Source organism: Numenius arquata, chromosome 1 (genome assembly GCF_964106895.1).
Source record: "Numenius arquata chromosome 1, bNumArq3.hap1.1, whole genome shotgun sequence".
In the NCBI taxonomy this organism is placed as follows: Eukaryota; Metazoa; Chordata; class Aves; order Charadriiformes; family Scolopacidae; genus Numenius; species Numenius arquata.
In genome coordinates, this window is record NC_133576.1 from 69585983 (window position 1) to 69604990 (window position 19008).

Genomic DNA, 19008 nt, shown 5'->3' on the forward strand with positions numbered 1-19008 from the left:
AAAAACAGTCATACTACACATAGATCTGCCACAGTCATCCTTGAAAAAAAAGGAAAGCAAAACAGTATTAATTGTATCTCTTACCTATTAATTTCTTTGCTTTTTCACTGCAGCTGCTTTATGACTTATGACACTATATAAAACTTGACTTAAGCACAAAAAAATTCTAAAGGAAGAGATAGTTTTAAGTAGACAGCAGAAACAATTTGAAGGAATATGAATGTCAGTTTGAACATTTTACACCCATAAATGTAACCAAAGAATTCAGAGAGAAGTGACAAAGTGAAAACAAGAAAAATGCCCACAAAGTAAATTTGTGGAGCACAATTTCTGATAAACACAATAAAGTCCAGATCATCATCCCTCATTTGTACATATGTTTGGATTAGTATTTACACATTTGCTGGGAAAATAATGCAGGAAGATCATCCAGGGTCATCTCAGAGGAACTTAAATGCTGTTGTACATACTTCTAGAACACAGTAATAGCAGCCATGGTGCCCTTAACTGTTGGCCTGAGGAATCCTCTCCTCCCTTGTCCAAAGATACACGATTAGCTACACCTTGGCATAAAGCTTTGAAGTCACTGACTAGAATAATGCTGTAATTCTCTTGTACTTGTGATGATACAATGAGAAGGCTGAAAGATAAATCAGACGTTTTAATTTAGAGCAAACAAATTTTAATCTAGTTGTTCAACAGGAGCAGAATGTGTTAATTCCCATGTACATCAGTCATCACATTAAAAGGAATTGGTAGCAAGAAGAAAGAGACACCATCCTTGTACAGGTGGCACTGCAAAAACATTGCCACTCCTACCTATTAGTGCAGGTTTCTTGGGTGACAAACGTACTGAGGAGGAAGCAGCTCGCACATATATTTCACAACCTTGACCAACTCAGTCATCTCTGAAAAGAGCACTACTTGAGGTATCCTCTGGGATACCATCGAATGAACCCTGTTCCGTATCTTGTGCTATTTGTAATAGTAAAACATGATCAGAATCAGTAAAAACACAAAAGACAACTTCATTTCAAAACAGAATGATAACTTCTGCAGCTTACTCTGGATTTTACATATTTTATTTCAAGTGTGTGACAAGTACCCATTTTGGCCAGAACCTGCAGTTTTATGCTTGCCTTCTTTTTAACATTTAAATGCACATCCAGGTGAATCTATCGGAATACTCAGGAGTAGACACCTTATAGGAAAATACTGCATGAAAGGATGCAGCAGATACAATCATCTTACTTTAGTCTCTTGTTTTGCTTAAAGTGCCGATGAACCCCGATTTCCCATGGCTGGGTCTCTTCACAAGGACTTCAGTATCCCTTCCTTCCTCGGAATCTTGCCCTGGTATCCAACTGAAAATTGAAGTCAACATATTAAAAACATACATTTTGCAAAAAGAAATATTTTATAGAGTTCTTATGCATCTTGGCACTTTGTAACATCAGAAGAAAGCATAGAATAAAGCAGAAGTCACTGTAAAGAAAATTAGTGATGTAGCCAACAAGTCATAGGGTTCTTTCAAGGAAACAGACATTGTATTACCTTAAATCTCACACAGAATCAAAATTATGTGATAATTTTATGTGAAATAAACAGCGTAACACCACAAATGACAAAACAGCATACTGGGATGGCAAGGAACACATAAAAAAAGGTAATGCACATCCTCAGATTGGGTTGAAGTGGGAGTCACTGCAAATGTCAGTGAGGACAGGGATAATTTAAATACAACAAGTGTCTGAAAAAAATATCACTAAAAATTGACATAATATTCAGTTTGTAAAAGTCTTAGTTTCTTCTTGGCGGTTACAAAAAAAGCAATTAATGGAAGGCAAAAAATGGCAGTAAAGCTGAAATTACACCTATCATACAGCTCTTACTGAAGCCAAATTGCAAGTTCTTTCCTAGTGCAGCAGAAAAAAATACCTTGACCTTGGGAGAATTCTTCTGAATTTAGATAGTCAGTCTTGAAGATGGCAGTTACAAATTGCAATTCAGCCATATTCAGATATTACATTGAGGAGGTATCTTTTACCTCACCTGACTAACCCTTTTTCAGCATTCTGAACTGCAGCAGCATTTGTAAAGAGCTAAACTGCAAGATGGCACAAAATAACCAAGCAGCTTCCACTTTAAACCCTGTTCCTACTTTAATATCTGAAATGTACTAAAGTTTATTCCTCTAATAAGAGATTGTATTTCCTTATAAAAAAAAGCAGCATCTAGGTAAAATCCCTAACGATTTTGGCATATTGTAAGTTACGTCTGCATTTAGTGTCTAACTTGTTTTTAAATACTCTTTAAGCCTCACCATTATACCAAGTAGCAAATTTGGCAGAGAACAATTATTGAAATTTAGAGTTAACGGGACAAAAAAAGGTCATTCTTCAGCCTTAAAATTTGGAGCACTTAAACAGAATCATACAAGTGCCAGGCCTCTTCCTGCATGAAACTTAGTTTCATAAGGCTCCCTTCACAATCTACAGCAGAAATACAGGCCCATCATCTGGAGATACATATATTACTACCACGTCAAATAGGTATTTCAAGCATGAAATACACAGCATTTTTTCCTGTCCACAAAAATTATTATTTGTCACTTTATGGATTAATACAGTTTGTATAGGAGAGGCACAAAAAGCCTCTATGACTTAAGCAAAAATACAGAATGGAAGAAAAATTTTAGGTACTGTTTCAGCTGTATATTCTTCATTGTGTACCACATTGGCTAAAAATAAAAACGAACCCTGCACATCTTAGCTATTTTTAAGTGTTATGGAAACAAAAGCAAGACATTTCTGAACAAGGAACTCCTATCAAAATTGGGGAAACTTTATCTAACTACATTTTTACAACTGGCTTCTCACAACCATATTTGGTAGCTCACTATAAAAAAAAAACCCAAATCGTTCTTTATCATGAATTCAAGTCCTCCAAGAAAACTGATGAATACCAAGAAACTTGAAGTACATAAGAAATCTCATTCAGTAGGTCACCTCTTTCACTTAAATGTTCTTTGTTGATAGACAAAAACTAGCTTGCCAATATCCTACAACTACCTGATCTACTAATATTGTTTGCACCAAAGCTTTACTAAAAAAAAAAAAAAGGTAAAAATACCTACCTCATTAATATGTCATATGCTAAGCCTAACTGAATTTAAATATGCTTTTTTTTGCCCGTCTTGTTCACACTCTCATGAGAACAGTGTACAACATCCATATTTTAAATGGAATTCAAAGGCAAGACCTGTTCTGCTTAATGACATGGGTTTTACTGAACTAAAGTGGCTTTCTTCAGACAACAGGGAAGAGGACAGAAAGCATCCAGGCCACTAGCAAAAAAACACACCACAAACACTTACCATTGATCTTTTGCATGCAAAAAATGTCATTTGCAAACTCCTACAGTGTCCTTCCCTCAAGCATTGCTTAGGGCTTTTGTTTTCCTGTTAGATGAAAAATAAAGCATTAAAACCTTAAAGGATTTCCGCAGCTTGTCAAAGAGACACCAAAATGCTTCAAACCAGGTTCACTGGGGATTTTGCTGTGGCATGGCGACTTGCGCTTTCTTCTGAAGTTATAATTTCTTGACCTGGTTATAACACCAATTAACAGGCTTGAAAGGGATGAAGTAGAAAGGGCCGGTTCAGGCCAGCGGGAGGTCGCCGCGACCCGGCCCGAGCCCGGGGAAGAGCGGGGCTCTCCCCTGCCAGAAGACACCCCTCACGCCGGGAAGGGCCGCGGGTGCCGCCTCGGAGGGCACTTTCCCGTACGCCTGGCGCACCGGGGAGCGGGCCTCGGGGCGCGCTTCCCTCAGGATTTGACCCGAGGGAGACTGAGGGCTACGGGGCTCTCTGCCGGGAGGGCGGTAGCGCTCACCTGCAGGACGCAGGGGCTCTCCAGCAGGCACTGCCGCAGATCCTCCCTCACCCCCCCGCAGGCCCGCCCGTCCTCCTCCTTATCCTCGTAGTACTTAGGCATGACGGCGAGGGCCGGCTCTACGCCTCGCTACGGCCTACACAGCTACCGCTACCCGTGGCCGCCGCCATCTTGGCGCCCGGAGCCCTGCCGCCGCTTCCGGCGGGGAGGGGAAGGAAGCGGGGCGGCACCGGGAAGGGAACCGGAGCGCCTGCGCCAACGACGTTGCCGGAAGGTGGCGGCGGCGCTGGGCGAGGCGGGGGTCGCGCTGCGCTGCGGGCCGGGGCGGCAGGTGAGGGCGTGAGCCCGGCCGTTGGTGGGGAGCGACCGTTGGGAGGAGGGAAGGAGGGGGTTCGGCGTTTCCCGCTGAGGGGGTGGCGGCGGCGGCTGTTTGTGGGGCGGGGTGTTAGGGTGCGACAGGGGTCGCTTCGGGCGGTGGGTGTCGGGCTGAACGGCAAAGCGGTAAGGCCGGTAATCCATCCCTTGCCCTGAGCTGCCCGCTCCGGCCTTTCGCCTCCTGCGGAGCCCGTCGACCCTTAAGGCCTCGAGTGGCTTTTGAAGGCGGGATGCCGGGAGGGAGCCCCGCGGGGCTGAGGAGATGGGGCCGCGGGCCTGGGACAGAGTTGACTCCTCCAGGTTCCCCGCTTGTCGCCTCCCCGGCAGTCAGCAGAGTGGCTGCCCGGCCACGGCGGACTCGCCTGTAAGTGTCATGGGTTATACCTGCGCGTAGTTTTTTTGTAACTTCGGTCTTGCAGGTGTGGCCTGTGTCCGTGTGATTTTTATTTTTAGTCCTCGTTCTACGCAAAACCAAACGCGTGTCTTGAAATTCCTCCTTTAGCAAAATGCTGCCAACCACTTCAGTCAATTCCCGGAGCCAGGGCAACGGTGTGCTGAGCCCCAGGGATGCTGCGAGGCACACAGCTGGGGCAAAACGCTACAAGTACCTGCGGAGGCTCTTCCACTTCCGACAGATGGACTTTGAGTTTGCTCTTTGGCAGATGCTTTACCTCTTTACTTCACCACAGAGGGTTTATAGGAACTTTCACTACAGAAAACAGACAAAGGACCAATGGGCGAGAGATGATCCCGCTTTCTTAGTACTTCTCAGTATCTGGCTCTGCGGTGAGTGCCGGGGAGTAGGCAGCATAAAAGAGAGGGAGGGAAAGCTTACGGATGAATATTGTGGCCCTTCTAATCACATGCCCACACACACACACAAAAAAAAGGACCAATCCATATGGATCATCTTTTTATCAAAGTAGTATACAGGAAAACGGCCTAACCTTTTGGAAGGTAAGGTGGGAATTAGAAAACAGAGGAGGCGTAACTAATTCTATATAGTCCTGAATTAGTCTCTCTATTGCAACTCATTTTCTATTGCATTTCAGACTGTGTAGTTCCCTGTAACTTAAGAAACAGTAATAAAACCCCCTGCCACACAGTAATGATTTAGTTAATAAATACTGAACATGTGTTTTGTCTGAACTTTACACACGAAATACTGTTTTTACAATAAAGACCCTAGTGAAATTCTGTATATTGCAGAATTAAGCTATAAACAAAGCATCTCGTGTAATTTTTAGATTGAAGTGAAAACACAGTAAGAAGCATTATCTTAGTCTTCCGTTATGTAGCACATTGCTGTTAATAACATCAAAATTGTTAACTCTGAAATAAAAGTACGCATCACCGCGTGCATGGTTTGGGTTAACAAGGAGCTTTTATAAAACAAAATTCTATTGTAGCATTGTGTGAATTTTCAAAAAATCGTTTGGGCAGAGCAATACAATTTGCTGCTATATCGTTAAGCCCACATACAGATGAGTGTTCTCCAGTCTGTGAAAGGGATGATATTATGAATAAATTGCATTATACCCAGTATTTTGTGGGAAAAAAATGATCTGTTTGACTGAAGGTCTCAGGGAGAAAAATAATAATAATAGTCAACAACACATATTGATCTAAGATCTCATGCTTTCTTTTCCACAGCTAACTTTAATTATCTTTTTCTTCTTTCAGTGTCTACTGTAGGATTTGGATTTGTGCTGGACATGGGTTTTTTTGAAACAATAAAGCTGTTACTTTGGGTTGTATTCATAGACTGTGTAGGTGTTGGCCTCCTGATTGCAACTCTGATGTGGTAAGTAGTGATGTCTGAAACCGAGCTCAGTATTGCTGTTCGGACACGGATAGTCCTCTGCTGTTTGCAAGAAGCTTCGTTCTCTGTTTGGGACAAAATTATGAAACATGTATTAACTATAGGTTTTGTGCTGTTGTGGTAATTGTTTCAAAATATTGCTTTGCTTTTTTTTTTTTCTTTACTATTTCCTGCAGAAGATGAATGTTCAAAAAGTCTGTATTATGAGGAACGTTTCAGCTTGTTTTCTTTCTTCTTGAGCTGGTTAATCTTCAGCAATAATGCCATATCAAAAATGAGGTGATCAACAAAAAAAATATTCTTCACTCCTTATTTTGTTAGAACAGCTTAAGTAAAGCTGTTAAGTAAATCACCTTAAGTAAAGCTTAAGTAAATCACGTGAGGATGATGATGGGCATCAGTAGGGCAGTATACAATTGGCTCATGCTTCTTCCTGCAGATTGCAGCTATTTCCACCACGAGCAATGTCTGTTCTATTTCATGCATGTTGCCTTTGTTGCTTTGGTGGTAGTCGCTGCCAGTTTTATCCTGTAATGTCCAGAGACTTACAGAAGGGAAGAGGCAGTAGTGAGTCAGATCATAACCCGGATCTCAGCACGTTACAGATGTGTCCTGCCAGCAGCACGGGAACCATGAAACAAGTCACAGCAGCAGGACAGGGAAGCCACAGTTTCTGCGCTGTGGCAAGGGGAGGGCACCGAAGGAATTATTTTTATTTTACCAAGAACTTAAGGAAGTAAGGGCACTTAAAAAGAGTTCTTAGTAATGGAGCTGACATCTTAAACTGATGCCGATCGTAAAAGAGAGAGACTCCTTTCAAACAGTGACCTCAGGAACTCCTGCTTGCAATTGCAAAATTCAGGATGAGGCACACTGAAGAACTGTAGCTGATAGACGAAAGGTCCATCTGACCTACTCCTGTCTGGGACAGCAATCCATAAATTGTTTCGGGAAGAGCATATAGTAATGCTTCCCTCCGTCCTCCAGCAATTTGTGACTCTGGATGCAGTCTGCTGCACCAGAAAGACTTCATCATCTGCTGATTTCCCTCTGTCCTTTACTTAGCTTCCTGCAGGCCTAAATACCAGTTGCCTGGCTCCAGTTTGGTTCAAGTCCCTTCTTCCAGTGCAGGCTCACCTTTGTTTTCAAAAGCTCCCCCCATTCCTAATGAGTCTAAACCCCTTCTTGCCTTGTTTCACCTTGCACCCCAGCTCTGCCATTTTCTGACCCTGCCCTTGGCACAAAGCGTACGTCAGGGGAAACTACCATGAAAGCTCTGGCCTCTTCACTTCTTATTTCTGAGCATATATTGACTTCTTCTATTGACTTCTCTTCTACTACATTGACTTCCCTTCTATTCGTAGGATGAGGGGTAATGGTTTTAAATTGAAAGAGGGGAGATTTAGATTAGATATTAGGAAGAAATTCTTTAGTGTGAGGGTGGTGAGGCACTGGAACAGGTTGCCCAGAGAAGCTGTGGATGCCCCATCCCTGAAGTGTTCAAGGCCAGGCTGTATGGGGCTTTGAGCAACCTGGTCTAGTGGGAGGTGTCCCTGCCCATGGCAGGGGGGTTGGAACTAGGTGATCTTTAAAGTCACTTCCAACCTGAACTATGCTGTGATTCTATGATTCTTGTTCCTCTTCTAAAAGGGATACGTTTTCTGATGTCAGCAGAACTTCAGCTGAAGAAAAAAACTAAGTCTCAAGTCTTGTTCTGTGGACTGTAACAGCAAGCAGTGCGCGTTCTGTTAGCGCTTCTTTTCAGTAAGAAGAATGGGCTCATCTCAAGAGCGTGGGCTTGCCCTCCTCCTGTCCTTGCGGGGCACTGGTTCTGTAGAGCAGAAATGAGCCATCTCTGTGTGAGGTGTGCAAGCTCCTTTCTGAAGTCAGCTCCCTGCGTGTACAAACAAAAGTGGCACACTGCCTGAGAATTTGTAGCTGCGTTGATAAATTGTATCTGTATGTATCTGTTTCTGTATTACCAGCAGTGTATTTTAGCTGCTCGGGGGAATGCAAGGAACGTAATTATACTTTTAACATAAATGTTTTAATGATAGCCTGGTCTGCATAATTCTTTTCTCCCAGATGCTTTGTCAGAGTAGAGAGTTAGGATCACATACGGGTTACTGTCTCAAACCAACGTTTTTGCCACTCAGTTTCATCAGTTCACACTAACAACGTTCTCAAATACCTTCTCATGGTAGGTTCATTTCTAATAAGTACTTGGTGAAGCAGCAGAGCAGAGACTATGACGTGGAGTGGGGATACGCCTTTGATGTTCATCTGAACGCTTTCTATCCACTTCTAGTCATTTTGCATTTTATCCAGCTGTTTTTCATCAACTGTAAGTAGAATATTTTGTGCTTTCTGCTTCAAAATCGTGCTCTGTCAAAACAGCTGAGAGCAGTTGTCTCTTTCAGATGTCATCATATCGGACTCTGTCATCGGGTATTTTGTTGGGAATACATTATGGCTGATTGCAATTGGCTATTACATCTATGTGACATTCCTAGGATACAGTGGTAAGTAACGGCAACTTCTTTTCTATTTGTTTGACTAAAAAACAAGAGCATGATTTCAGTCTCTTAATTTGATCTTACTCTATTAATTTGTAAAGCAGAGGCTTAGCTGGGGTGTTGAAGTAATTCTTTCTTTGTGGTAAAAGAAGTTTGATAGAAATTTACCAATCTGTGTTTCCAGGTGGGTGGACACCTCAACCAAAGAGGTTCTATTCACCATACCCACTTCCCTTCTTGTATTAGACCTGTAGCACCACAGCTTGTTTTTCTTGTTCCTCTAGAAATCTACTTCAAAATGTCATCATCAGATAAAAATTCTATTGCGAGTTTAACACTGTAGTTGTAGGTAAAACAATAGGTTTCCTATACCTATACCAATTAACTCAAGTACTCTTTTATCTGTGATAATAGTAGGGCTAGCGGGGCAGAGATGACAAACCTGCCCTTCTAACAAGGCTGGCAGAGCTGTACTATTTTTTCTTGCTTTTTCCTTGCCACTCTACATGAAGCAGCATTTTTGAAAGAGCACTACTTCTTACTTTTTTCATCGTTACTTCTTTTTCAGCGTTGCCCTTTTTGAAGAACACAGCTATTCTTTTGTATCCCTTCGCACTTCTCATCGTGCTCTATTTGATCTCATTAGCATGCGGATGGAACTTCACCAAGATGCTTTGTTCCTTTTATAAATACAGAGTGAAATAAAACCAGGACTTCATGTATGTAATGTTTATTTTGTTTTTATCTTAGCTGTCTTGGCAGTAAAGAAAAAGTTAAGAACATTTTGTAAATGGTTGTAAATTTCTCTTTATTGTAGATAATTGTGTAAAAAAGTTTGAAGTGTCCTTTTTTTTTATTAAAATATTTACAACAGTAAACACGTTAGCAATTTTGTTCAAATACTTTTGCAGTACATTCCTAAAAACAAGTTACTTGAACATCTCTGTAGCTTAAATTTAACTGCAACAAGTCTATTTAGCATAACTCTTACTGCAGGTATTTTGCACGTACTGGCATAAGCTCTACGTTATGAGGGTCTTAAGTGACACTGAGAAGCAGTTTTATTTAAGAATAATACTGGAATACCTTGCCTTTGGGACGGTGTGAAAGTAGGGATCTTCATCGTGTTGCAACGGTAAAGCAACAACTGTCTCTAGCTACAGAACTGTCCCCTCCTTTTATGAAAGAGCTTGAGAACGGATTTATTTGAATAACTACTTCAAATATACATGGACAACTCTGGCACACAGAAGAAACAGCGATGAAAGGCACAATTAACATGACCCATATCAGGTTTCCAAATATAGCAGCAAGTTTTTAAACCCAATCTCTAGAAGTCCAGTGGGTATTATTACATCCACCGCTATAAGTGACAGGTTGATGAACATGGAAGGGAAGTACAAGTAAAGTTTGGCTACAAGGGTGGGCTCGTGGCGATGCCTGCAGCTGGAAAGTCCACAAGGCGGGAGGATAAACTGACTGTCACAAACAATACCTTCCAGAAAATGAAGATGACAACTTTCCAAAGCAGAATGTTCAGTATGAAACATGAGCGCTAAGATTCAGTTTCTAAAACAACGCAAGAGTAAACTGGTTACAGTAAGACTTAATATTTCAATACTAGAATTTGATCTCTAAGGAAAAACTATATTTATCTTAAAATACCAAATATGCTGGCAGTGCATCTTACAGTACTGTGTGTTTCAGCCACTGTTAAGGCTTGAAGAGAATCGTGTTCCCCTCTCAGCAGACACTGAGCAACGTTCCCCTTTTAACAAGGAAAGCACCAAGCTGCTGATCCACGGAAGGTGAAGGATTCCACTCAGGCCCTGCTCCCACCCTGGCTGACAGCCTGAGCTCCCGTCCTGCAGGCAGCTGCGGCCTAACCGTGCACCTTGTCCCCTAACAGGAATCACCGACTTCAGTTCAACAGTAAAAATACTTCATATTTGGCGCCCTATGGTGCGATGCCCTCAAAATCAATGAAGGACTCGGGGCCTGCGTACCTTCCCTTTAGAGATATCGAAGTTTGTCCCCCTGAAAGAAGGCTTCACCGTTCTCAAAACTAAGTTACTTTAATTTCTAGCTGCTCAGAGCAGAAATCAGCAAAACCCTTAAGAGACCACTAAGGTCTGAAAAGTGACACTCAAAGACTAATTAATCAGGTCTGCGCAGGGTGTGTTTTTTACATCAGCAATCAACGCTAGCCTGAAAACACCAGTTGTTTAATAGCTTCTCAGCATTATGCTGGTGATTGTAAAGATGATTTAAAAACATAGGTTTTTTGTTTTCCCATTCTACTATAGTTACTTGCTTTAGCTTTTTCAGAATACATCCCAGTAAGAACAAATATAGAACCTAGGGTTAATTTATTTCAGGGGAGCAAGGTTGGAAGAGATTTAATTCTTTCTTTTCCCCTACAAAACTAAAATAATATTTTCCAAGTTGGAAGCAAACTACAAATTACTACAATACTTCATTTGGAGCAAATATTTTCAACAAAAAAAGCCCCAGAGATTACTGAAATGACAATATACTTGGGAAAAAATGAAGGAAGAATGTTACACAGTTGTTCAAGTTTGCCAGAGACTAATGGCACTCCAGCCCACTCAAGGAATCGTGTATCACGTGGGCAAAGTTGCTTTGCTCTAAACTGACTCAAGGTATTTAAAAACTGCTTTTGAAACAGGTAGGCAAGCAGCGATATGACAGGAGAGTCCAGTCTTTTATTGGTCCACAAATCATATGTTTATCTGTTTGAATTTTTCTAAGCCATCTTTCAGTTAAGAAAAAACAAAACTATCTATAGAAATATTTCCTATCAATCCAAATAAATGGCTGAGATGCCTGCAAAAGTGCAAAGCCACATACAGTGCTTTAGAAACCCTCTAAATAAAAAAAAAATAAAAAGTGCTAATTTGGGATCACATCCTGTTCACATTATTTACAAAGTTTCCAGCAAGACTACCCACTGAATGAGCAAAGCGAGATTATACTGACTGTCTTGTGTTTTCTTGTCCAGAGCAACCCTGATCCGCTCAGAAAAGCCAGTGCTCATATCAGCCGCTCTGTTTGGCATCCACTAAGAAGCTATGAATAATTTGCCCAGATAATGAAGGTTTCTGGTAATGCCTTTGGTTTCACAGAAGCTCTCTTTTCTGAAGCTTTAACAGCATCACAAGGAGCTAATAGGATCGTAGGATAACACAGTTTATTTTGAAACACTTTCCATTATTTCATTAAGATTCAGTGGCCTAGAGGGGATTTTTAAGGCCACAACAAAAATAACTTGAACTTAAATACATGTAGGAAAAAAATCCCAAAAATCAGGTAATAGGTTTAAGATGCCAAAAGGAACTGTTGTGGTAATACTGTAACTTACAGCTGAGACGTGTAAAGGACACAAGCCCTGGAGTACACCCAGTCATACACAGTGCCCGAGCTAATGATTGTTGAGGCAAACAGCCGAAGCAGTCTTATTTCACCATAATTCCAGGAAGGAGGCGTGCACCACTGACTTGGGGATTGGAATTTGAAAAGTAGAAAGCCCAAAACAGCTATATGCAGAGATAATTAAATAGAAAATATTTTTGCTGCTTTTTCTATATCTCAGCAGAATTTCCAAGCGAATTTGCAGTACTATCTGATTACACCAGCTCTGAATTCACCTGAATCTACAAAACATAATTTGTATTAATGTGGCACATTTATTTAGAGAGCCTATAAGCTCAGGAAAATGTAAAGTGTTAAAGCAGCCCAGAGTATTTCCAGCCCCTGATAGCACAACGTAATAAAAAAGCAACAATCTTCAGAAAAAAAACCCTCACATATTTTACCAAGCACTAGTTCATTTGTTGTCTTTGATAAATTTCATCTCAACACTTTTAAAACTAAATATACTGTTAACCAGAATCCTGCAATCAACATGGTAAGGCCTCTATATATTTAGATATATTAGCAATGATTCATCTTAACTACTATGAAACATCAGGAACAGTGATGCTTTGAGAATAAGCACACAGCTTGCTTAAATAAGTGGTACCAGTAAACTTTTGAACTCATGGAAGATGAAAGTCGCTGTCAGCAAAACTACTTATATTAAGAAACTGCAATACCTAACATATTTCTGCAATCTAAATTGTGATAAATAGCTATAGTTTAAATTACTTGCATCATTCATTCGCAGGCACAGCTGAGAAGAAAACCAAAATACTTTCTTAGACCTTTGCTAGCTAACGTGTGATAAAAAGCCACTGCATGGTGATAATCTGATGGCGTTATACATGTAACGAACTGGGCTGTGGCACCACAATAGGTTAGGCTCACTTAACCTAGTAGTTAAGCTCTTAAACTTGAATATTGCTGAACTGTCAAAGCTATGACACCATTTTCCAAGAAGGCAGAAGAAAAGACAGGTTGACTCTATATCCCGGCGGTGGTGGCTTGCAGTACTGAGGAGTCAGGTTTAGGCTCCTCCTCCTTAAAAATATGTCGCGAAAAGAGGCCAAATCTATTAGTTGAACCTTCATGCTGGAGATACAAATTCAAGATCCCTGCTGTAGATCAGGGATGCCACAACAGGTTTTGCGCATCTGTGCCCTGACCACAAAGATGCTGGGGATAACAGAGGGGTTTCTTCCACAGGGAAAATTGGACCAGCTTTTAAGATGTCCATTCCAGGAGGTCGGTTCATAGCACAGCTGAGAACCCCCAAGCCAGGGTAGATGCCTCCCCTCCAGTGTCAATCAGGCACTTTGTTCCTATTAAAGAGAGGAATTTCTGCCTCTCTTCTTCCTGACCGTTTCTGACTGGGTGACCTCAATCTTCCCATGCCTGTGTCCTTACACACAAGCACCTAAGCAGAAGGATTGTTAAGAGCAGCGGCAGCATTAGTACTGCAACAATTCTGCTCCAGATTTAATCCAAATCACTTTCTGTTCCTGACCGAATTTCTGATTCATTTAAGTTCACTGTTGTTTCCCTTGAAACGAAAAGGCAGGGTACTAACTTGAGGCCAAATTAACTGTTAGTGCAAGTTACTACACTGATCAATAAAGGGGTGCAACTGAAACCTTGTTCTTGAACAATGGAAGAAAATAAAAATAAAGAGCAACTACTCACTGTAATGTATCTAAAAATAAACACTGCAATAACAGAACTTTTTAAAAGGAGACCTCTGTGGATCAAATGTATCTAATTACCATTAATTCTTTTGACAAAAGATAAGTTCTGTCACTCCAAAGCAAAGCTGGAGAATCATTTCTTTCAGTACGGAAAATGAATTTGTCCAGGCTAGGAAATGTCTACAAAGATTTTTAGAAAGAACTGTTTGGAATCGAAAAAATTCTTCTAAAATGCAATGGATCCCATCTAAAATCACTGCAGATTTAGTTCATAATATGAAACAAGACATTTCAGCATGCTTTTTATGTGGCTACAAACTGTACATAGTAGAATTTCATAGCCCCAAAGAATAATGCTCTTCAGAACTCTGTAATGCCTCTGAACATCATTCAGATTCTGTGTACAAAACCACATAATTTAGAAACTTAATCTAGGTGTTTTTTTTTTTTTAAACATGGCAGTATATTTGAAATATGGTATTAATTTATGTTTGCATCTCCAAAGAAAAATGTAGAAAGATAACTTAAACTAGAGAATTCATAAAAAAAACTATATCAATTTAAAATTTTACTGCATAAAAATATGTACTTCTCAAATTATTTTAATAAATTAAATATCCCTAACATTTTTAATATATATCCCTGACAGTCTATAAAAGAGGGTTCTTGTTATAGAAAATAAATGGAACTCCGAAAGTACCCCCTTCATAAAACATATTTAACAATAATTATATTTTTTTTTTCTTTCTTCAAGGAATGTAACAATATGTACAACTTCTCTATATTACTATACTATCAAAATAGTACAGGTTAAGCGTAGCAGGGTTCTGTAACCGTAAGATGGTAAAGTCACATTGAAGTGGAGGACAACTTAGGCCTCAGACGAACGTTATCAGTGTGGAGCATCAGTTTCTGGATGGATCAGATAAGAAGGGGTAAATACAATCTTCTCATCTACAGTAGATTTCACAAGAGGTAGAGTTCAAGTGAAAATGAAAGAAATTTGGAATAAGGTGCATGCTCAGTATTTTCAATTCGTGACTTGCTAAGGATGTCAGAATTTATAGGAAAAGTTTTCAAGGATTCTTTCTTTTTCCTTTAAAGCAGATTTCCATGATCAGTTTGTAATCTTTTTAATATGAATCTGAAACAGAAAATAAAAAAAAAAAAAAAAAGGAGTCATGTTTTAGGGTATTAAATTTCCACGCGTCACAACACACTGGCAGAATGAAGAAATCTCACATTTACCGATTTTTAAAAGGTTATACCTACTCTCACCTCATTCAAAATTGCCCAAACTGCTGAATTTTGTATCACAGAAAGCCGGAATGATGAAATAGGGTTTAGGCTGGGGTCAACTGTTCCTTCAGCTACACCGTTTTCAAATTTCCCTGCAAAAGAAGCAAAAGTATATTCTCAATTAACCCCTGTTCAACAAACTAAAGTATAAAATCTGTGTCCAGAGAAATGTATCTGCGGTATCACAATTCACAGGTGAAACCTATCACTGGTGCCTGTAGAGTTGATGGGTATTCCCAAAACAAAAAAAGACAGTCAGCGATTTTTGATATCAGATTCAGCTTTGCAGCAACAAACAAGATGGGCTGTATCATCAGAGCACACTGATCTGAACAGGATTACACATAAGAATAAAAACTTTGGAACTGTCTAAGGGTATGAGCACCTCAAACTCTGGGAAGATTTTGGCACAGGTTTTCACTTAATATCATGGAACTCAGCGTGGAGCCCCTGGCTTATGTGTTTTCAAGGAGGATTAAGGACAAGGGATATAATTTCTGCTTAATGTATTCCAATTTAAAGGATCTTTAATTATATTAGGATGACTAGGAATCCAATTTAAAAGCCCAGTTAGACTTTACACTTAAAACATACACACAGCAACTGCAATTCATTAAGACAAAACCCACTTGCTTTCATTACAACAAAGATGCCCAACCTATGTCATCCAGCAAGTTAAATACAATCCACAAGTAACATTTCTCCTCCTTGACAACAGGTATCCTGGCACTTTCCCAACAGCCGCTTGGCTATGGAAATGCCAATCTCATCCCATGAGAAGACACCTGATTTTCTGTAGGGTGGGTTCAAAGCCAGGCCAAGCATGCAGCTCATGCAGAGGCACTCATGCGGTCACAGGACAGAAGAGATGACCTCATACAACCGAGAAATGCCTCTACAATAATCTTACAATTTTACAAGGTCAAAACTGAATGATCAAAACTCAGCTTTAGGTTTGTTTTGGTTTTAATGAAAATGTTTTTTAACTGTTGCAGTAGTAACAATACACATTTCTTTCCCCTGGGACGTACCTATCCTGAAGTAACCATCCTCTAAACGTTTGTCTTTGGTTTCTTTGCTTAATACCAGTTCTTCATTCTAGAAAAGCAAAGCATAAATGACATCATCTATTTTGACATATGACTTTGCCAGGGAAAGACAAATGTGTGTGCACTCTTGTTATATATTCAGCATCCATCTTTTCTAAATAATTAGGAACCAGTCTAGAGTAGTTATTTATAGCCTTAGACAAGCCAACACAAAAAAAAAAAAAAAAAAGAAAAAAAAAAGAAAAAGAAAAAGCAGCAGTGTTCCAGAGCGGAACAGTATTTGGCTTCAAAGTAGAAAAAAGAAGTACTTTAAGTGCCCCACGTAACTTCCGCATTAACTGCCACGTGAACAGAGTACATAGCAGATACTCGCACACACAGTAGAAGAAAATCAAAGGCAGGATCTTGCCACCTTTTCCTATGGTTGAACCAGAGATTTCTTTCAGGACAAGTGAAACTTACAGCTTACTTTTTGATGTAAGAATTTGGGCGAGATGAAAAGCCAATCACACCAGCAAGGGAAGCACTGCAATTATCACTGCTTCACTAAAAAGGGACGGGTATCAATAAGTCTCCTTAATAAGCACGGAAAAATGAGATTGCAGACCAGAGCTTCAAAACCAGCTGGAAAATTACAACCAGAATCACATGATTCAATACTAAAAGACCCAATGTAAGAATTTCCTAGGAATCAATTAAAAATACTTAACAAAACAGGAGATTAAATCCTTTTTTTTTTTTTTTTTTAATTCCTACTTTCAAGGGAGGCTGCTGACAAAGTGGTAGGTCTTTTTAGTTTGGGGGTTTGGTTGGGGTTTTTTTTGGGGGGTGGGCTGGTTTTGGTTTTTTTTGCTTGGTTGGTTGTTTTTTTTCAGTATGTTGCTTGAGTCCCAGACAAATCCAGCCTGGGGCACTGTGGTTTGTAAGGGTTGTTTTTTGTGTTTCTGAACTCTGCTTAGGGAGGATCAGGGTTAAAGTACCTGAATGGGATTCCAGCTCTACTGAAGTCCACGGTGGAGAAATCATTCCCTCAGGACAGTACCTATCATTCTGCAGCTGCTGTCCTCATATTGGTGACATTTTCTGCTGACACTAATGGCTTAGGAATGGGCCAGATGCAGAATTTCCTGTTTACCTTTCCACAAATTGTGTCAATAGCAATGGAAGCTCAGTAGCATTATTCCTTAAGCGATGCTCCAGTTTGAGGGACATTTCACAGCCAAGTGTAGTCAAAAGAGATTCTTGATGCACATTTTTCCTCATTATCTTGTGCATTGTTGTGGTATCTAGGGCCCAGATGAAGTAAGGGCTGCTGCTGGTTTTGTGGTTTAATGTATTTCCAAAGGTCTTGAGAAAGAAAACCCATAAATCTTATATGATGATGTACTATCTCACATATTGTGTTATATAATTAGAATCAGGCTGACAAACTTCTTTTTAGGGGTGAGGGTGGTCAGAAACTCCTATTTTTGCTTGCTCCCAGGCAGGCAGACTGCAAGAATGGAGAAGTGAACTCCTCCATGACCACTTAACTTTTTTTAAAATTTGGAAAAAGAAACAAAAAAAAAAAAAAAAGGAGATTCATCATATGGTAATTTAGGCACAGATTTCAAGATACCCACACCAGGTGTATGGGAGAAGATAGAAATACTTTGCTATTTTAATACTAAATAAACTTGTCTGAAGTAGTATCAATACTCTGACAGAGTTTTGTGACATAAATGATTAGCTATCATATCTAGTTGAAGAAGACGACCCCATACCATCTATCTTCAAGCAAGAATATACTTAAGATAGTGTCGTGCCCTCCTGAGATAAAACTCAGACTGATTTAACAAGGAAAAAAAAAAAAATATCAGTAATCAGGAGAAAGGAACACATTAGATTTAAAAGTCCAGATATTTCAATATCCGGTAAGGTTTGGATGTGTGTTGATTCCTGAACCAAGACTTTATTACTAAATCAAAGAGCAGACTGATTTAGCTTTTCCTTTTTCCAAGATACACAGGAGATGAAAGATTGGTTACTGTTTTTTGCTTTAAATAGTAGCAGTGAATTGGAAGCAAATGAGGTTGATAACCTCCAAATTACCAACACTTGTAGCAGACTGCACTCTGAATGAACACCTGAATAGTTACAATGGTTTTCTGTTAATAGGTGCAATTAAAAAGAAGAAAAAGTATGAGAGCATTAGAGCATCAAGATCCTACAGTCAAAAAAAAAAAAAAAAAAAAAAAAAGAGGCATTAATGTCTCCCTCACCCTTTAAAAAAAGTCAATAAAATTAGATTTTGCTTTTATCTTATAATGGAGAACACACAAATCAATACACTCATACCTGAAAAGGCAAAACTTCCACAGTTGTGTTTAGAAGTATGTCTCCTGGATGCTCTGGATTGCCACTGTGAAACAAGTACCTATAAATGAAAAAGGAAAAATAAAAAAAGAGTCCACATATATCAGTCAGAATTAGCTATGTTAGCATCTCACATGTTAAAAGTCACATTACAGATGTTACAATGATAAACATAACTTTTATACTGAATTTACATTAGCTGGCGATAAGAAATGAAAGATCATTTCACATACTACCTTAATTGAAAGGGCTAAAGTTTTGCATTTTTTTAAAGAGCAGTAGGGCAATATTTTGCTTAGAAAGGTACTTTTCATAATCTGGTTTTGACATTGCATCATACAAAGTGACCAACGTTGTAGTCACTGTTGCCTGGCAGGCACTGGTATCACCCCCAGAAGCAGGAGCCCTGCCTTCCCTCAGCCACTCCCCAGCGCTCCCCATCAGGCACCACCCCCTCCCTTGTGCCCACACGATGAATCCCACAGATTCATTCTGAACCGGTTTTGGGAACTTAGCCAAGTCAACATTTTGCCAGGCCAGTTATCCCCAAGACCAGCTCACCACTCTGGTTCATTG

The 19008-nt window shown here is 39.9% G+C and overlaps 3 protein-coding genes across 3 annotated transcripts in view; 1 reads left to right on the plus strand and 2 right to left on the minus strand.

The window, feature by feature from the left end:
• Positions 1–663: 663 nt before the first annotated feature.
• Positions 664–3995, minus strand: COA5 (cytochrome c oxidase assembly factor 5). Its single transcript, XM_074149369.1, has 3 exons — positions 3894–3995; positions 3377–3460; positions 664–1364 (listed from the first exon to the last, which is right to left on the minus strand). Exons 1-3 carry the CDS (start codon positions 3993–3995, stop codon positions 1323–1325), a joined length of 228 nt encoding a protein of 75 aa, XP_074005470.1. The 3' UTR covers positions 664–1322.
• A 147-nt stretch (positions 3996–4142) lies between these two features.
• Positions 4143–9481, plus strand: UNC50 (unc-50 inner nuclear membrane RNA binding protein). The gene is made up of 6 exons (XM_074155216.1): positions 4143–4224; positions 4771–5054; positions 5952–6072; positions 8295–8434; positions 8511–8612; positions 9175–9481. The coding sequence occupies exons 2-6, from the start codon at positions 4775–4777 to the stop codon at positions 9309–9311; spliced, it is 780 nt and encodes a 259-aa protein (XP_074011317.1). The 5' UTR covers positions 4143–4224; positions 4771–4774; the 3' UTR covers positions 9312–9481.
• Positions 9482–14180: 4699 nt separating this feature from the next.
• The window catches only part of MGAT4A (alpha-1,3-mannosyl-glycoprotein 4-beta-N-acetylglucosaminyltransferase A), a 78523-nt gene continuing 73695 nt past the window's right edge, over positions 14181–19008 (minus strand). Inside the window, exons 13-16 of the mRNA XM_074169021.1 lie at positions 18415–18493; positions 16060–16126; positions 15008–15120; positions 14181–14873 (exon numbers count right to left, since the gene is read on the minus strand). Coding sequence (XP_074025122.1) covers positions 14847–14873; positions 15008–15120; positions 16060–16126; positions 18415–18493 — 286 coding nt within the window. The 3' untranslated portion in view covers positions 14181–14846. The remainder of the gene's footprint in view (positions 14874–15007; positions 15121–16059; positions 16127–18414; positions 18494–19008) is intronic.